At 34.1% G+C, this 19,577-nt stretch overlaps 3 protein-coding genes across 4 annotated transcripts; 1 reads left to right on the top strand and 2 right to left on the bottom strand.

Moving 5' to 3' along the window:
- The first annotated feature begins 1,044 nt into the window (after positions 1-1,044).
- ANNAT1 (annexin 1) lies at positions 1,045-3,523 on the top strand. The gene is made up of 5 exons (XM_011018027.1): positions 1,045-1,236; positions 1,829-1,974; positions 2,121-2,339; positions 2,622-2,834; positions 3,035-3,523. The coding sequence occupies exons 1-5, from the start codon at positions 1,161-1,163 to the stop codon at positions 3,329-3,331; spliced, it is 951 nt and encodes a 316-aa protein (XP_011016329.1). The 5' UTR covers positions 1,045-1,160; the 3' UTR covers positions 3,332-3,523.
- Positions 3,441-9,359, bottom strand: PUM7 (pumilio 7). Of its 2 annotated transcripts, none has more exons than XM_011018036.1 (5): positions 7,272-9,359; positions 7,006-7,168; positions 5,860-6,023; positions 4,411-4,666; positions 3,441-4,300 (listed from the first exon to the last, which is right to left on the bottom strand). In XM_011018036.1, the coding sequence occupies exons 1-5, from the start codon at positions 8,855-8,857 to the stop codon at positions 4,193-4,195; spliced, it is 2,277 nt and encodes a 758-aa protein (XP_011016338.1). In that variant the 5' UTR covers positions 8,858-9,359; the 3' UTR covers positions 3,441-4,192. The 2 variants fall into 2 exon arrangements, with proteins under 2 accessions (XP_011016338.1, XP_011016345.1); XM_011018043.1 differs by having other exon boundaries at positions 3,441-4,297.
- A 2,242-nt stretch (positions 9,360-11,601) lies between these two features.
- Positions 11,602-14,406, bottom strand: LOC105119856 (N-lysine methyltransferase). The gene is made up of 5 exons (XM_011018054.1): positions 14,008-14,406; positions 13,838-13,911; positions 13,038-13,173; positions 12,616-12,900; positions 11,602-12,161 (listed from the first exon to the last, which is right to left on the bottom strand). Exons 1-5 carry the CDS (start codon positions 14,131-14,133, stop codon positions 11,898-11,900), a joined length of 885 nt encoding a protein of 294 aa, XP_011016356.1. The 5' UTR covers positions 14,134-14,406; the 3' UTR covers positions 11,602-11,897.
- Positions 14,407-19,577: the final 5,171 nt, after the last annotated feature.

The raw sequence follows: 19,577 nt of genomic DNA, 5'->3' as shown, positions 1-19,577 counted from the left end.
AGTCTTGTTCGAAATTTAATTCAAAAGGTATATTCTTATATATAAAATATTTATAGTTTTTAAATTTTATTTAATATATAAATATTTTAATATTGATGTAATACACACATATATAATATTTATTATTTAATAAATATACATATTCTTAATTTAATATTATCTAATAAATAAGTGAAACTCAATAAATAAAATATAAAAAATTAATCATAAAATATAAATATATTAAAAATATGACCTACAAGAATAGTTATTAAACTCTGACTAATTCGGCAGGTCAACCGAGAGCTGGTCGATCTAATAGCTAAATCAATACGGGTAAGGTAAAAGATCGGAATAAACAAAAATTCATATTTGAGATTTTTTTTTAATGTATTTTTTCTTGTAACTAGAGACTTTTTATTTTTTTTATATATTTTTAGTTTGTTATTAATCATTTTTAAAGTTCACCATATAAATATTAAAAAAATATTTTATTTTTTTAATGTGAAATTTGAAACCTTTTTTTATATATACTTTATATTCATAAGAAAAAAAATTTGTTTTTTCAATGTTTAAAAATTTTTCTAACTTAAATATTTTAACTTAAAAGAATAATATTTAATTTTTAAAATTTTTTTAACTTAAATACTTTAACTTAAAAGAATAATATACTAATATGTTATCTTTTTAATATAAAATAAAATATATTTTAAAATAATCTCTTAAATTTTATTATTTATAGTATTTATAGTATACTAATATGTTATCTTTTTAATATAGAATAAAATATATTTTAAAATAATCTTTTAAATTTTATTATTTATAGTATTTATAGTATATATTTATATGAATTGTTTCTTTATTTTTTTTTATATAAATGTATTATATTTTTATTTTTTTTTATTTTTTTCAAATTAATTTAATTTTTATTTTTTTATATAAATGTATTATTTTTTTATTTTTTTTATTTTTTTCAAATTAATTTAAAATAATTTAAGTTAATCTGTGTAAGCCGACACTCGTTCCTCGACCGGATTTCCCGGATCAGTTCTGATAACTATGCCCGCGCGTACAAGGAGAGGAGGACGCGTAAGATATCATTCTCGCATTTTATTTTTCGTTGTCGAGTCCGAACAGAACAGAGAGAGAGAGAATATCGAAAGAGCCATCCAAATCCAATAATGTCGACACTTACGGTTCCTCAACAAGTTCCTCCCGTGTCTGAAGACGTTGAGCAGCTGAGAAAAGCCTTCTCAGGTTTCTTTCTTTTACTACTAAACAATGTTTTTGTTTTTCTCCGGACAAACATGTGCCCCTGTTTCTATTATCTACTTTTGATTCTCACGTTCAGATCGTTGTCAAATATAGCATTTTTCTTGTTTTTTAAATAGTAACATATGACAGGGGACACCGTTCTTGGTTTGATTCAATCTTTTGAGGTTCGCATGTTTGATCTGATGATGATCATGATCTATTCACGATCATAATCATGATATACACACGGGCACTTTTGCAAACACGCATGTTCGTATGTATGCGTGTGTTGTATTGAGATGATTTAATTCATCTTCAAGTTAAAGGAGCTTCATTTTGAAGGCTGATTGTAACACAAATAGTGCTGGAATCACTCGATCTATAATTGTTTGGCAAATCAGGCTTAAAAGTCTTGGTTTCTTTAACAAAAGTGTATTTTATTGTAGATTTTGACTATTTGGAATTTTAAAATAAATTATAAATCCAGATTTGTGTATTTAACCACAAAAAAAAAAGATAGAGAGGTTTCCTTTTCATTCAAGTGAGAGTGTGGAAGTCACTGCTTGGTTGGATAATTTTACCATTTTGATTGCAGGATGGGGGACCAACGAGGGTTTGATCATATCCATTTTGGGTCACAGGAATGCTGCTCAACGCAAGCTGATTCGACAGGCATATGCTGAGGCTTATGGGGAAGATCTACTCAAGGCATTGGACAAGGAACTTTCAAATGATTTTGAGGTCAGAGTCTGAACCTCAATTTTCAATGCCTTCTCTGTTTCTCCTCGCTGCCTTCCAATAGACTATCTAATGACTCTGCTTTCCACACACACAAATATTCGAAGTCTAACATTGGTACTGTGATTTTCCAAATACCTTGCGGTTAGAGGGTGCTGCTGCTTTGGACCCTTGATCCAGCTGAAAGGGATGCTGCTTTGGCTAATGAGGCCACAAAGAGATGGACTTCGAGCAATCAGGTACTTATGGAGATCGCCTGCACGAGGTCTTCAAATGAACTGCTTCTTGCAAGGCAGGCTTATCATGCTCGTTTTAAGAAGTCCCTTGAAGAGGATGTTGCACATCACACAATAGGGGACTTCCGCAAGGTACAGCTTCTAGACTTACAATAAAAGCATTTCAATAATTCAAATTACACATTGATAATCGAGTGTCATGACAGATTTGAGAATTCATTGAAAGCACCAATTTTACTTGCCTTGTGAGCATTTCATGTGGATTTTCATAATTCAGCTGTTTTATATTTTCTATCTATTTGTTAGTGGTCATTTTTTTCTCCTTTCCTGTGTGTGGAAATGCAATCCTCTCCGCCTTTCCTTATTATTTCTCTCTCTTTTTTTCTCTGGCTGCTTCATGTTTGTGCTACCCAGCTTCTGTTTCCTCTTGTGTCCTCTTACCGTTATAATGGAGATGAGGTGAACATGACCCTTGCAAAATCAGAGGCTAAGATGCTCCATGAGAAGATTTCAAATAAGGCTTACAGTGACGAGGAACTCATCAGGATTTTGGCTACCAGAAGCAAAGCACAGATCAATGCTACTCTGAACCAATACAAAAATGAATTTGGTAATGATATCAACAAGGTATGCAAGTTTTGAGCTTTATTGTAAGGTAACTTTGCTATACAGCTGTAGTAATCAGTAATGCCTTCCAGTCCAATCTTTATCCACACATCATCCCTGATTGGCATTTATAAACCTCACAGAAGTGGGGGTTTCATCTTCTTAGGGAGCCTAGTCTTATATTCAATTGCTAGTTCCTAAATGGGCCCTTCTATGTGAAGGACTTGAAAGCCGATCCTAATGATGAGTTCCTCGCATTGCTGAGGGCCACAGTTAAGTGCTTGACACGCCCTGAGAAGTACTTTGAGAAGGTTCTTCGTCTGGCAATCAACAAAAGAGGAACTAATGAAGGTGCTCTGACTAGAGTTGTTGCTACAAGGGCAGAGATTGACATGAAGCTCATAAAAGATGAATACCAGCGAAGAAACAGTATACCTCTGGATCGTGCCATTGTCAAGGACACCCATGGCGAATATGAAAAACTGCTTCTGGAATTAGTTGGACATCAAGATGCCTAAGCTTCAATCTATTTCAAAATATCATTCTGCTCCAGGGGAATTCGACTATCAGCCTGGTTTTCATGTTTTTCCTTGCTACGTGTGGTTTTTATCATTGTGGTGATGTCTGTTGTCACTCTTATGCGTTTCTGTATGCTGGTTTTTGAAAACTTGACCTATAGTCAATTAATAAAGTACTTGCCTGTTCAAAGAGTTCCTAACATGTTTCAAATCGTTGTAAGAGTTGCGCCAGTGGCACTCATTATCCTAGGGTAACAGACAGCCTAAAGTTCATATTGGTTGCCAGATATGCTGCTGGATGCTCCCTAATTTAATTTTGATATCCTGTCATTATAACCAACAGGCAATGTAACCATAAAAAGGCTCCCGGCCACCTCATTTTCATATGCAAAAATCAACATTAATAACAACCTTTTCATCCATGCATTCCAAACTGTCGTGCAAAACAGAATCTACAGATGGAGCGCATCAACGTATCTGACCTAACAAACAAAGATGACAGGCGACAGGAACGTAATCCGGCAATCCACAGGTCACCAAACTTTGGAAACTGAAACTCCAGGTTCTTACCATGTGACATATATTACAATCTATGTTTGAATGAACTAGACAGCAACAGGACAACAAAATAATACATAGTTTTATCTGCATCATAAACTTAGGAAGACAACTTTCCGCTTGCACTCTCAGAATCTTGGAGGCCATGCTCTTCCAAAGAGCCGGAGTTGTGCGCTTGTCACCAGGATGCAGAAGCAAATTGTGATTGGCATTCAACATCTTGCAGTCCTAACAAAACTTACTGGTAGTGAACAAGGTTGTAGCTCTGAATGAGCCACACTTCTTCCTACAGATACATATACATCATTTCTTCAACAGGTTTCGTGAGAAGATTCTCTTACAATACGGACTGGTGCGTAATGTCGAGTGTGGTCGGACTGCTTCAACCAGTAAAGAATGAAGAGCACCCTGCTATTCAGAAGAAAATGCAACAAAGAGAACAATAGAGAGAGATTTATTATGTTACAACTTCAACTAATGCAGTAGTATACTCGTAAAGTTAAGGGTCTAGGTTTCTAAACCTTGGTAACTGCTAAAGCACATTGAATGACGTAGTTGGCAAATGGATCCTGCAGCAGCTGTTCAAAGCGAGGCACTGAGAGCAGTTCAAGAACAATTTGTGACCGGCTCTCTTCAAAATGCCTAAGGCACCTCTCAACCACATGGCTGCCAAATTTTTGCATGGAGAGGTGCACGTAGTTCCCTTTGAATTGAGAAAGCAAGATGGCAATGCTACATGGGTTCTTTAGATCCATGATGTATTGAACAACGTAATTTCTGGTGACACATAAAGCACCTTCAGAGTGAGAGAGCTATATCCCAAATGCTAAATATAAACAACAAATTCCGGTGCTATATTTTGTCCAGCGGAATGTTAAAGTTAATTTTAATAAAATGCAAAAAACAATTAAGAACATGCATAAAACTGATGGCAAATGACTTAAAATTAAGGCATTTGTATTGATAAGCTTATGTTTCCATGCCCTTCCTATAATCAAGCCCGAGCTCCCATCAAGGGTCATGTAGAAGTTTGTCTTGCCACACTCACGGATTATGGATATTGACAATAACTAAATCACTATTCCTTAAGCAGCCAAAACAACAAGAAGGTATGATATAATGTTGCAAATGTTAAGATCAATAAATGAGAAAAATGAAACCAATAAAAATTGAGGGAGATAAGTTGACAGATAAGAGAACGACCATCAAAGACAACGGGATGTAAAAAGAAAGTTGTGAGATCTGAACTGCTCATGAGAAATGGTAGTTCAGTTAGGAGGAAAGGACAGAGCAGGCAAAAATTCTTAAATAGAAACGTTCAATTTGATCTAGGCGGTCTGATTATTGAAATTACGAGTCCCGTACTATACTCAAACAATGTATCCGATTATTGAAATTACGATTCCCATACTATACTCAAACAATGTATCTAAATCTAAATTACGAGTCCCATACTATACTCAAACAATTTATCTAAATCTAACTGTACTCTAGTATCATAACCTAAAGACATCCAGGAACTATCTCAAGCACCTGTCGATCATTAAGCACCATGCTAGTGGTGTTGCCCCTCTCAGGATCTAATATATCTAATTCATTTTCATTCATGTGGACAGAAATAAGCAAAGGCTGAAGAGTGATGCCCAAGGATGTTGTAATCAACAGATTAATGACTCGAATAACTTGGACAATAAAGTCAATGTGAACTATTCTATAATACTTAACAACTACTTACCGTGAATGCAATGACAAGGTAGCATAGATTTCATTTATTATTAAATGAAGCACTTTCATTAAGCCACACTACCATGCATCTTGAGGCTCATAGAAACAGTTTAATTGGTAGTGTGAAGTAAAAGGGAATAAACATCTTATGGTAATTTGAATTGCCATGTAGCACAGGCATGTGATCAACACATAAAAGGAAACAATAACAAAATCATAGAGTTCGAACACTTGAAGTGATTTACCCGAAAGGATCTTGTGCGAGAAGAAGTCCATTTCTAGAAATTTCGGTCATTAACTTATCCCAATGTTTTCCAGTGGCATGTGCAATGCATCGTTGCATTACACAGCATCCATGACGATGCGTTGCGATCTCAACACAAAAGTTTGTCGCAGCATCAAAAATAAACTGCAAAGCAGGATCAACATGAACGAGGACAGAGCAAGTTGCAGAATCTGTTAGGACATATATATAGCGAGGTCTGATGCAGATTACCAAGAAAAAGAGTGGATTTTTTTTATAAGGCGAACGTACAGGTCCTGGAATGATAATTTGAATTGAAAATTCTACACCAATACAGCTAGTGATCTCTGAACTTCTGGAAATCCCATTTTAGTTATGCATACTATTGACAGTGTGTAATGAAGAGAATTCCCAATATGAAGGCTGGTGCTTGCGATAGCTTTAAAATTGTGTAAATGTGGCAGAGTTAAAATTTAGATTAGGTGATCCTTCTTTGGATATTTCTTCCTGTTTCCAATGCTTAGACGTTTCTTTGGCATTTTCCCTCTTTTCTGATAGAGGCCTGTGCTTGGCTTATGGTGTTAATGTTGGGCATGCTTCATATTGTTTTTCAAAGGACAATAAATACCAGGTAGGATTAAGTTTAGCGCGAGGCAAATTTTACATGAAATGGAAATCTATCCCGAGCACATTAGGACAGGTCTGGATTTCAAAATGTGTTTTTAGCAGCTAGCCCAGTTAGCTTGGACTAGCCACCACTATCCCGCAACTGCTCAAAGATTCAAATCACAAACTGATATGAAGACATTGTAATTATAATGAAACATATAGTCAACGATTGAGCTTCAGCATATGATTGAATGTCGGAGTGATATCATGCAGGTCGTTGGTTTATATGTTACTATAAATTTGAAAAAAGAAAAGAAAGACACATGCCTCGGTAGAAAGTCGATAATAATGAGAAGCTTGAACAAAACTAGACTATTATGCATGATGTTTTTTTCATCCTAGAATTATTTGCATTCCCGAGTTACAATAGCATCAAGGAGGTAACTCAAGGATGTGAAATTACATTTTAGAAATCATGACAGATCATGGCAGCAAACATTCAATTTTAAAAACTCAACTCAGGAAGTAAAGGTTGTACCTTGTTATCTTCATTGCTCAGGAGGTTCAAACAACGCTGAATAACATGATTTCCATTCTGATCCTTGACAAGATCAAGCACACCAGGTTCCAGGGCCAATACTACTGAAGAAATCTGCTGCCTGGTTTTGAGTGTCTCGATCAACCTCTGCACTACTCGTGTGCTGGTACCACAGAACCATAAAAAGAAATGAGAAAACAAACTTTTTCGGTGACTATCAACAAACTACAAATTGAAACAGCAACAATCCGAGGTATAGAAAATACCCGTATGTGTTTAAGCAAATTCTAACAAGCATTCCGGGCTCATTGGTGATCATGCGAACTATCAGCAATCTATGTTTTTCATCGCACACATCCAATAGCTTCTGAACGACATAATTGCCAAATGGCTTCAACATAAGTTCAACAATATGGCCAATAATTTCATCAAATATTAGTTCAACATCTTGGCTTGTTCCCTCTTCAAAAATCTTTTGTAAGAAAAGGCAACCATTCTGATCTTGTGCCATTAAGTATACATAACCCCGGAACTCATTCAAGGAAGTAAAACTTGGTGCCATTGGCAATGGGCTATGATTACCTAGTCTCCGAACATTTTCACGTATTCCTTCATGAAGAGAACAATCATCTGGTTTAATGCTTTTCCCCTGCATGTTCCGCGCAGCAATCTCATTGAAGTGATTCTTTCTGTGATCTCTCAAAGAATCATGTCCTCTATGGCTGGCATGATTGAGACCTCTTCCTTGTAAAATGAGACTATCCGCACGGCAAAGACTTTCCATATCCCCTGCACCTTTCATAGACATGAGAGACTGAGGAGCACCGTTGCGAGTGCTTGGTGTAGTCCTTCCTTTTAACATCAGACTTTTACCCAATCGGTCATGGCCATCCAACAAAGAGTAACTCAATGAATCCATGGCAACCCTGCCTCCATTAGAATCCATTTTATATTGCTGAGGGCCAACAAGAGCGTCGTTAATGAAAGGTCTAGTGCTAAATGGGTTCTGCGATTGATGAGTACCCTCATATCTCCATTTTCCCTGTTTTTTGCTCTGCTCCAAAAAATAATCGCTCTGGTTTTTAAACCACCTAGAGCCAGGACACAAATCATCGGACTGATGATTATGGGCAAGGAAAGACTCCACTGAATCAAAACCACCCCTTTCAAATCCATTAAATCTACATCCCATAGCATCATTACAACTCAAAGAAACTCCACGAGTAGATGATTGAAAGCTTTCCGAAACACAATCATCATTGCTAAAATCCCCATTGTTTAAACCACCATACGAGCCATGCTTTTTAACATTATATGGTACAATACCCACACCCAGAGAACCATCAACAACTACATCACCAAAACCAAAACCAAAACCATCACCATGCGGGTCCATCTCAAATCCCTTCATTTTAACACCGCCATTTTGTTCCTCTCTAATATTCATTCTAACAAAATCTTGAGACAAATCATTGATGTTATGAGTTGATTTAGAATCATCCAAACTCAGTCCATTACAGTAAAGGTAACTCGGTGATTGATGACACGTAGCTTCTTCAAATAAAGGAGGAGAAAGAGGAGGTGCTGTTGCAAATGGTGAGCCTGAAGCATCCTCAGAAGAGCAAAACCCATTTGAGAAAGAGCTTGAAGGAGAAAACTCAGGTGATGATTGCAATGATACACTAGTATCACTCAGAGGAGAACCACTCAAAAGTGACTTCTTATGAAGAAGCCTCAAATATGACCCATTCAGTCCTCCTCCATTCAACAGCTCTTCCTCTCTCTTCCTCATCTTCTCCATAACCTTCTTTTCCCTCTCAGATTGTTGTTTGTACATCATCATCATCATCATCAAATGTACAAGACACAATATACACCTATATGTAAAATATATATATATAAGCAATATATCTGTCTAGCTACTTTTACAAAGACAAACTTTCGTTAAAAAAAAAAACCCCACACCCACGGCAGAAATCTATTTGAAAACGCCAAATATGCGCTTAGGGGAAAAAAAACAAATCACACAGTACTCAGGGTATGTTTTCTGGGTGATGAAGAATTTAAGGTCGCATATTTTTAATCTCGTTTGTTGTTAATATTGTTGGGATTTGGGTTCTGTGAAGGAAAAGTGTAGAAGGATTTTGTATTTGTTTCAAATGGGTTTTTTGGAGAGTGAGAGAGGGGGGTGTAGTACGATCTGTTACTGCGTGTTCATGCTCACACCATTACAATGAAGTTGAGCCGGCACTACTCTCTCACATATACCAAGTTACTGCCACTAAAATGAGAGTATCTCTGGCTACGACCCTCTCTCTATCTCCCTCTATCTCTCTCTCTCTCTAAGGTTAAATTTTAATGACTTCTTTTATTTTCTTATTTTACTGTGTGTTTGTTAATGGTATCTTGGGTGCAACTGATTTCCTTGATTTTCTCACTTGAGGTTGTTGACTTGGTTTCTGTATCAACTTCTTTTTTGATATACATATATAGAGTTGATAACTTCGTCTAGAAGTTCATTGGGTTTTGAAAACCCCGTTCATACAACTTTTCAGAGTGCTTACTTTAGAAGTTGTTTAGTTTTTTCTGTAGCTTTAAAAAATTAAAGAAAATACTGTATATAGAGAGAAAATCAAATAGAATAGATAGAGTTATTATTTGTTTTTGCATTTTAAAAGAATTTAATTTTTTTTTTTATTTTAAATTAATTTTTTTTGTGTTTTTAGATTATTTTGATGTGCTAATATTAAAATTAATTTTAAAAAAATAAAAAAAATATTATTTTAATATATTTTTAAATAAAAAATACTTAAAAAACAATACTAAATTAGCTTAAAGTATCCGGTGAGAAGTTTCCCGACTTGTTGCCCAAGAAAACAATCCATCCGTTTTCGGCCGAGCCAAGTGCTATTGAGGGAACCAAACGTATTCTAATATATTCAACAGAAATACTTTCTCGGTCATGAGCTACGAGCCGAGAAAACTGGCTTGATTTCTATACCCAATGGACAATTTTTCTTGAGCTGTCTCATAATACAAAAACCCACACAAGTAATTATGCAACAGCTCCACATGACATAAAAAATCCACCCCCGTAGTTATTTTACTAGGTAGAAGGACACGAGTTAACTTAAATTAATATTAAAAAATATAACTATAAATATAAAATTTTAATATTTTATATAAAGATATGAAATACAATAGATTTAGATTATACATATTATAGATAATAAAATTTAAAAGATCATTTAGAAAGGTTTTTTATTTTATATTGAATAGATATTATCTTTTTTAAGTTAAAATATTTAAACTAAAAATACAAAAGCAGAAATTTTTTCTTGTAAAAATAAAATATATATACTAATAGACTTTCAATTTTGATTTAAAAAAATAAAATCTTTTTCATATATATATATATAACTTTGATATGAATAAATAATTAACAAAAATATATTAAAAAAAAATAGATGGCTCACCTATGTAAAATTAGGCCGAGCAGGCGCATGAGACAGCGTCTATTCTTTTTGGAGCTTTTATATTCATTAATAATTTTTCTTTTCCTCTTTTGAATAAAACCATAAAATATTTTAGTCTATACACATTGAAATTTTAATGAAAAAAAATAAAAGGGTATTTACTAGGTTTCATTGGGTCACCCAGTGATAAATTAACCCTGCAGATCTAGCAAGTTTTATTAGACGAATTACAAGTCTGAATTTTACTTGCTTTAAATCCAATTAAAATCTTTTATTAATCCATCAAACCAGACATAACCATGCTTCTCATAAAAATGACACCCTTCGTAGGGTTAGCTCCATCTTTATTAGGCCCTTTTTTTCTTCCAATTTTCGCCCTTTTGTCTTCACCTTCTGATGGAGAACCCTGCTCTCCTGACTCAACAAGACAAAAGTGGCAGAGACGTAGGATTGGGCAAGAAATTACACTGGAACTTCGTGGACAGTTGGTGAGGAGATGCATTAATTATCCCTGGCATTTTTTGTGGCATGCTACAGCTCCTATCTTTTGCCGCATAACGCCTGAAAATTTCCCTGATTTGAACAGGTGCTTGTTTCTACATCAAACGCGCGCACGTGTTGAACTTGTGGTTACCAAGAACTCCCTTTCAAATAGCATGGCCTGCCCTTCACCTCCACCATGGAATTTGTGTCGTGACAGTCATCATGAACCAGTCTAGAAGAAGCTATTCAGAGAACTTGTCATTTACACCCGGCATTGAGACCCATCAGCAATCGGATGACCAGTTCCTTTACCATTCCAAGAGATGGAAGCAGATTTGGATGAACCGATAGTTCACAAAAAACCCATCAAATGCATCAACCAACAGATAGAAGTACTGGACTAAAGTGCACAGCACAAATATGACAATCTGCAGACCCCGAAGCTATGATATTACAGTTAATCTTGCCAATGCCTTGATGGACTATCTTCTGAACTACTCTAAAGGTCGTGGAAAATAATAAAATGACATTACAAACAGCTATGAATTTTAAGGTTCGACAAATACAAGAATCCTCTGCAGAGCTATCAATGAAAGCATCGGGGACAAGAAAATTGTTCGACAATGGATCAAATGGAAAAAAGAAAACATTTCATAGGAATTAATCACAAACAATAATGATGGCAATGTCATGCTAACAAAATGAATTCTGGTCAACAGCCACGTAATTCACTAAAACAAGCACTCAAAAACACGAGAATATATGGACATTCAATCCAATTAGCAAACAGTCCACAACACTGGTTGGCGTGTTAAGACCTAAAACATATTCCCCAAACCCACAGTGAAAGGTCAAATAATACAGTAACACATCCCCGCTAGCAATAAACAAAACCAGATAGAATGATAAAATAACAGGGTTAGACCTAAAAAATTAAACCAAGGCAATGCTGCTCTCACCGCCAGGAGGCTTGCGTACGCCACCTAGGTAGTCTCGAGACTCTACCTTCCCATCAGAAAATATATCACTGCCGCTCATCTCTCGCAATTTTGCCACACTCAGCGGTTTCTCTGCAGTAGATGGAGGAGCATCACCTTTGAATACGTTATTTCCTGAAAGTTCATTGAATTTCTGGTTATAAATTTTCTTTGCTGTCTTCACCACTGATTCTTCACTAGACATTTGACCTCCAGCAGGCTATAAAATTCAAGCAAAGCACAGAACCAGTCAGGCTTTACTTCAAATTAAAACCGGAAGAAAAAGATCAGAACAGGCAACTTATATCTAAGAACAAAAATCACAAAAGAGCAGGTCAGTGCTATTGCAAGGGAAATTATATACTTACCCTCGTGATGCACTGATGTGGCATGCAATTGTGGAAAACAAAATCCATTTATTTGAACAGTTATCCTAATATTATGCTATCAAATATCCTAAGACTTTTGAAAGTATGGGTAACTTCTATAAACAGCAGTTCAGTGAATTATCTTTGGCCTACATGCATGACAACTATTACCATGCCTCCCAACCAGTTCATGCGACAGATTAAATTCCATTGCAAAGCAAGAGTAAAAGGAACAGGGAGAGAGCATGACACTTTGTTTATGCACCAACACAAACTTGTATTAGAAAGTTTGACAGAAGTGCTTACATTTCGTGGAGAAGGTTCACCCAATTGGATGCTTTCTTGCAAAGCCAAAGCACGCACAGTTGTCGGTCGTGGTAAGATTTCAGGAGGGGGTGCAAAGATGTCATGTCCACTGAGCTCCTTGGACTTGGCACTGGAGATCTGCTTCTTCAACATGGCATCAGACTCACTTTCTAAGGTTCCACTTAGCTCGCGCTGCTTTGCCACCTCAGGCAGGGTAGTAGGCTTTTTGGGAGAAACACTCTCTTCCTCTGCAAATGAAATGTGACTGATTCCAGCAATTGCTTGCTGGCAATTCCCAAAATCAAAACACAGAAAAATAAGTTACCATATCATATACATCCTTTGAGCCAAATTACACTGAAGTGGGCAAAGAACTGTGTGTGAGCTCAAACAAATTTAATCAAGAACGATGTAGTAGACACCTGGTACATTCTGAGTCCTGTTTTGCTATTAGCAGTGGGGTTGGCACTGCCAGATTCAGCCAAATCATTCTCTCCATTGGCTGCAAAGATGCCACTGCCAGTCATCTCCTTCATTTTATACCCAGAACAAGGTTTCCTGAGAATTTCAAACTTAATCTAGTCAAAGACCTTACATGAAAACCTCAAAAGAATGAACAGCAAGTTGCTAAATAAACAAACGCAAAACGATCTAGTTACCATACACAACTATGGTTTTCTAGTATCAGAGAACAAAGATTTTGGCAATCCCACCGAAATCAAAAACTCATCTTCACTCAATTTTCTACTGAGAAAACAATCTTGAAAATGGTTGTTTCAATATTTCTAAACTGACCCAACAACCAGTCACGTTCTACGCCAAGGAAACATGGTTTAAAAGTCATATCATTGACCAAGAAAAAAAATTGGTAGAAACTGTACTGCGTTTACTAGGATATTGGCACGAATAGGGTAAAATCAGAGAGAATTATGAGTTAAGGATCAAATACGAGTAGTAAGACAATGTAAAACAAAACTTAAGAGTATACATAATTTTATTTTTTTTGTAAGAATCTGATGAAAATGTTTGTTTCAACAGATCTAAGGACAACTGGATGGATTACCTAGGCACAAAATGTTCAAAATCAAACCAACAGTAACCCCATTGTGTGAAACGAAGAGATTTAAATTTTCCAAATTTAGACAATCGAAACCATCATCATTTCTGATCAAAGCCAAATTTAGAAAGTTTATGATGAACCATAGAGATCCACAGATCTCACCGTTTATTTAAGCTCTCGAACTCCTCTTCGGTAACTTGACCTCCAAACACCACCTTACTGATCCCGTCTGACGGCTATAAATCAATAACCAAACGATTAATCAGCTACTAAATTATTATTTTTTAAGAAAATGAAAGGGGATAAAAGAAGAAATTGAAAATGGAAGCTACCTGGTGGGGCCGAGTGGAGCGAGAAGCAGAGCCAACGGCGGGAGAATCAGGAGGCGGAGTCTCGGACCACGTGAGCAGATCTGCAGTGGAAGTGTGTGGTTTCCTAACCGGAGTGCTCCTCTCCATTATTTCTAAGAAAAATAAATAATAGTGTTTGAACCGGAAGGGAGGAAAGAGAGGAGAGCTACTTGTATGGTCTCAGACTGTGAGAGAGTATATAAGAGTGTTTGCTCTGGTTTTGAGTGTCTTTCAGGGGAGAGAATATGGGTGGATCTGAGTGAAATGACTATGATGTCCTGATCTACTAGAACTTTCTGTTTTTATTGTTGGCTTCGCTTTTGAGAGAAGGGGTTTTTTCACTTTTGGAGAGTGAGGGAGTGGTGTGGTAGCTACTCTTTCTTTCTTGCTCTGTTTTAAAAGCAAAGAAAAAGGAGTTGAAAATGAGGCTTATTTTGTTTTTGTTCTTGTTCTTGTTCTTGTTTAGTTCTTTCTCCGGTGCTGAATTTGAATTTCATGCCGCCCTGGGATTTTTCTATCTGTGCTTAGCATGTGCGTTTCCATTACTGCCAGATGAATTATAAATTTAATTTTTTTTAATATACATATATATATAATCTCAATCATACTGAATTAAGAGAAAATTTAAAAACTAATTGTAGTTTGTTTTAGATGATCATTACAACAAACTGCTTACATGGATGTCCATGAACTAAACAATCGTATTGCAACCAGTTGAAATTGTGGGATAATTAGTGTCAAACACTCAAATAAAATAGGTTATTCCTTCAAGAGGATTTCTTTGATGATGGGAAAAAAATACCATTTAAGTTTCGAGTTATCGCTTGTTTAATATATATATAAATATAGATATAGATATGAATATAAATCCAACAAGATTCTTCCCAGTAGGAGTTACAAAGGATCTACAACTGGAGAAAAAGAAATTGAATGCTCCTCCTCCTCTCAAGCTGATCAAGATAGTGGATTGACAGATAGGTTTTGGAGAACAATATTGCTTGCTCTTCTGATGCAAGAAATGAATCGTTTCTGCTACACTCCACAGCCCCATGTGAGCAATCAAAATCTGTGACCTTCAGATGCCCATTCAACACTTGATATCAAATCATTTTGTGGGTCATGAGCTAGAGTATGCTTTCACGTGCGGTGAAGAGCGCTGCCCCACCAATAGCGTGGCTGTCTCTGATCTCGCCATGAATTAACTTCTCTTTTTTTCTTCTTCGGGTAATTTTCATCCTGCAAAGTGGATGAGAATGAACATAAATGGATGCTGGTAGAGTGACAGTCCGAGGGTTATTTTCGCCATATAATAAACTATGTGTCTTCATCGTCCGTGTCTTTTATACGGGAATTGAAGGTATCCGTTGGACAGGATACTGGCATCCCTAGTGGCTTCCAGGCATGCAATACGGGAAAGTGGCCGTTTTTAAATTCTAAATTGCATTGAATTACTCATGACCCCTTTGAAATTCTTAGAAGGCACCCAATTTTTATAGGGTAAAACTATCATCGTCAGCTACCCAGAAAGGGAAAGTGTGTTGACGAAGTCCTCTGGGCTCAGGCAGTTGGCACGCGACCTGTTGAGCTTTTTCGCCCTTTGAGTTTTTATTTTACCAGCTGGGATCTCTTTTGATCTGCTTGATTGTTATCACTTTTTGTAATATCCTTATCGTTATGTTTGGTTTCGATTTTTGAATTGGATTGATACTTACCACTTAAAAAGTAAAAAAGAAGAATAAATTCAATGTTTCGAAAACCTCGAAAGAGATAAAAATAAAATTGTTGATCCATTCTGTAGTCACGGAACATAAAAGATGAAGATAATAATAAAAAAAAAGGAATAGATATGAGATGCAGATAAAATTGTATTTTATAATGGTGCACTGAACAAAAATACTGCTCATTAATATACATTATTTTAAAAAATAATTAAATATTTTTATTTTTATTTTAGTTTATATTGTGTTTTAAAATTAATAATAATATAATAACTTTAATTTTAAAAATCATATCTAGCCGGTAGGTTAACCTGAAACCTATCACACCTGAAGCTTGGACCAATCCAAGTTTAAGAAAAATAAAGGTAGATCAAACTCAACCTTATCCAGTCAAAATTGATTCAATCCATGACTTGATCACCCCACTATAAAACCTTATCAAAACTAAGGCCATAAACTTATTTATTTTTATTTGTTTTGAAAAATATTTTTGATAAAATCAACTTGATTTTTTTAAAAAAATATAGTCACTTCAAGTTAACCCTTATAGTTCATGACTTTGTTTTTATCTCAGGTCGACTTCAAATTAAAATTAAAAATTATGATAGTAACATATTTTATCTTTACATGTATTGATTGAATAGTTTTTTAATTAAGATTTTTTTATATGGATATTTTAAGGATAAAAAATAATACATATTATCTTCAAATATATGTTTTTTTTTACCTTTTATTTTGGAAAACATAAAATTATTTCTAAATTGTCTATGAAACACATTTATTTTTATATTTTTATCTATTCAACCAAATATGTTTATCTCTCTAATGTCTTTGATTTTTTTTTATTTCGGAATAGTAATCAAATGTTACCTCAAACATTACTATTATTGTTCTGGTTTTTTTTAATTGCTTTGTAAAATATTTTTTATTTGATAAATTATAAAACTGATGGTTTATATGATTTTAGATTACTTTAATATAACAGCATTAAAATTATTAAAAATCACTTTGTTAATAAACATTAACTACTGGCACATACACGCTTACTTTACATGAAAACACAATAAAATAAAACAGATTTTATAAAAGGAACAGTGGACCCTGGGGACGAAAGTGAGCAAAATAATCATGTGTCCCACGCGCTGCTATCCAATGTAACCTACCTTGCAGGCTCCCCAGCGAACAAAATTAGAGATTCCTTAAAGAGATTTGCCTAGGTTCTAAGATATTTCTATTTCATCTGCCTTGCAAATAATGATCATCGCGACTTAATATCGTCTATCAAGAATCTAATCGATTAAATACCATAGTATCTCGTGCTACAAGAGAGGCCTCATGAGACCTATAGAATAAACCTTGCCCCGCATGGTTTGTTGAACAACAAGTATTTATTAAAAATTGCGTTCCGTATTTGCGAGAGACATGGCTTCAAATATATTGCGGAGATAGTACTAGGAAGTCTCTCTTGTTTCACGCACAAAACCTAGCAAATCTAGGTAATATTTGCAACGTGATTGGAATTATATTTTTTTTGTATATTTTTTAAAAAATTTATATATTGATATTAAAAATATTTTTTTAAATAAAAAATACTTTAAATTATAAGGTTCCGTTTGTTTGCAAAAAAATTGTTTTTTTTAAAAAGTAAATTCTAGAAAAAATGAATTTCTGAAAAGTGAATTATTTTTTTATATTTGGTAATATTATAGAAAATAAACTAGAAAATATTTTTTAGTGTTTGGTTATGTTATAAAAAATAAAATAGAAAATAACTTACTAATGTTTTATTTTTCTCAAGTTTATTAAAATAATGAGGAACAAATCTTGCAAATTAAAAGGTTAAATGAGAATGAAATTGAAAAAAATATAATTTCATAAATTATCTCAAATAAAATAAATAATAATCAAAATAATAAAGATCAAATCTAAAAAAAAAGATGAAGAAATTAAAATAATAATAATTAACATTTCATAAAGTATTTCAAATAAAATAAGTAACAATCAAAAAAATGAGGACTAAATTTGATAAATAAAAAATTTCAATAAAAAAAATAATAGGATAAAAGTAAATAACAATTATAAAAATGAGGATCAAAGTTAATATAAAAATTAAATTTTAAGAAATGAAATTGAAAAATAAATATTCAAAACAAAATATATATAGCAATCAAAAGTTTGAGGATCAAATTTGATATAATTAGTAAATAATGATATTTTTAAATTTTTCACAACTTCCAGAAAGTGTTTTCTACCTAAATTTTACAGGAAAACACTTTTCTGAAAACCAAGCCAAATTTTCTTTTGACTAGAAAGTGTTTTTCATTAATCAACTTTTCTAATGGCAAATAAATACAAAAAAATTTGAAATGTGATTTTTTGAAAAACAAACACAACCATAAAGAAAAATAATTTTCTGAAACCAAATCAAATTTTTCTTTGATTAAAAAGTGTTTTTCGTTAATCAAAAGGTGTTTTCTTAAGTGTTTTTCGTTAATCAAAAGGTGTTTTATTTTGACCGGAAAATATTTTTCGTTGACTAACTTTTCTAATAGCAAATAAATATAAAAAAAATATAAAAATTATTTTTTAAAAATTATTTTTCAAGAAATAAACATAACCTAATTATAAGGATATTTTTAAATATCCTGTAATAGGATGATCTCTTCTTGCCTGTTTTGCTAGCCAATGCGAGTCAAACTTCACATGACATCCCATTCAATTAAAGTTATAAATATAATAGAAAAGGTAGATTTACATATAGTCCAGTGCTTAGAAATGTAAAGACTTTAGCTTCTTCTTTTTTTACTTAAATTTTATATTAAGTAGATCAAAATGTCTTGATTTTTACTAATAATGACACGTGTTTTAGGCTTACGTACAGTCCTAACATAGTACTAAAATAAATATGACTAAATATCGTTTTGTTATCCGTATTAATATTTGTTATATAGCTATAATTTTGGAAGATGACTAAATATATTTGTATGGTCTAAATATACTTTGTACAATTGAATCATTCTTTAATTTATATTTATAGTTTAATCGTATTAGTTTAGTCTTTAAATAAAAACTTAGATCTTCCATCCATCCTTTTGTTAAAAAATTCAAAATTCTGCATCCTATCTGACAAGGTATCACGTGACTTGCACGTGCCTCTTGAATGAATTCCTAATGATGGAACCACCCTCACCTGTATATTTTAAATGCAAGTCTTGTAAATATAGAGACCGTTTAATTAACATTGTGACACAGCAGCCTTTTAAAATAATCTAAAAATATTAAAAAATTAAAAAAAAAATTAAACCTTTACTAAAACGCTTTACAACTGCAAAAGTAAAGAGGCATTTCTAACATCCAGTAATGAAAAAGCAACCACCAAAACAGCCACATCCGTAAACAAACTAGAACTCGATAGCTTCTTACAGATTCTACAGACCTGGAAGTTATAGTTTCGGTGAATTAAAACTTCAACGGATTTTCATGGGTTTCAACGAAATGATCACCAGTCAGATGGCTTGATGAAAGGGAGTGGTGGTAGGGAGCTTTTCATTGATGGTTTTCGTTTACTGTGAGACAGGCAACTAAGGGCTCTCGTTGATTAGGATTTCATGGAAAATTCCATCTTTCAAGTTATTTGACCTGTGGAGATTCGCCGGATGGGGCATTCGTAGTTCTTGTTGCAGAAGACGGGAGTTTACTTCTGCGATTTATCCTCAGAAGATTGATAATCTGTGGAGCCTAGTTGAATTCGAATCGATAAGACCCAGGTCGCTCGCGCGGGATAGGAGCTTAAAAAAGTGAGAAATTATTACAGAAGTGATTGTTATAAAATTA

This window comes from Populus euphratica, unplaced genomic scaffold, assembly GCF_000495115.2.
Source record: "Populus euphratica unplaced genomic scaffold, PopEup_1.0 scaffold6.1, whole genome shotgun sequence".
Lineage (NCBI taxonomy): Eukaryota > Viridiplantae > Streptophyta > Magnoliopsida > Malpighiales > Salicaceae > Populus > Populus euphratica.
Note: the sequence above shows the minus strand (reverse complement) of the source record. Positions and strands in the feature narration are given on the sequence as shown.

Coding starts and splice junctions, on each gene's coding strand:
- ANNAT1 (XM_011018027.1), top strand. CDS start 1,161: ATGTCGACACTTACGGTTCCTCAACAAGTTCCTCCCGTGTCTGAAGAC. Junction 1,237..1,828: donor GCTGAGAAAAGCCTTCTCAG/GTTTCTTTCTTT, acceptor TTTTGATTGCAG/GATGGGGGACCAACGAGGGT. Junction 1,975..2,120: donor AACTTTCAAATGATTTTGAG/GTCAGAGTCTGA, acceptor CCTTGCGGTTAG/AGGGTGCTGCTGCTTTGGAC.
- PUM7 (XM_011018036.1), bottom strand. CDS start 8,857: ATGATGATGATGATGATGTACAAACAACAATCTGAGAGGGAAAAGAAG. Junction 7,169..7,271: donor ATTTGCTTAAACACATACGG/GTATTTTCTATA, acceptor CTGTGGTACCAG/CACACGAGTAGTGCAGAGGT. Junction 4,301..4,410: donor GTGCTTTAGCAGTTACCAAG/GTTTAGAAACCT, acceptor TCTTCTGAATAG/CAGGGTGCTCTTCATTCTTT.
- LOC105119856 (XM_011018054.1), bottom strand. CDS start 14,133: ATGGAGAGGAGCACTCCGGTTAGGAAACCACACACTTCCACTGCAGAT. Junction 13,912..14,007: donor GCTCCACTCGGCCCCACCAG/GTAGCTTCCATT, acceptor ATTGATTTATAG/CCGTCAGACGGGATCAGTAA. Junction 13,174..13,837: donor TTCGAGAGCTTAAATAAACG/GTGAGATCTGTG, acceptor TGAAATTCTCAG/GAAACCTTGTTCTGGGTATA.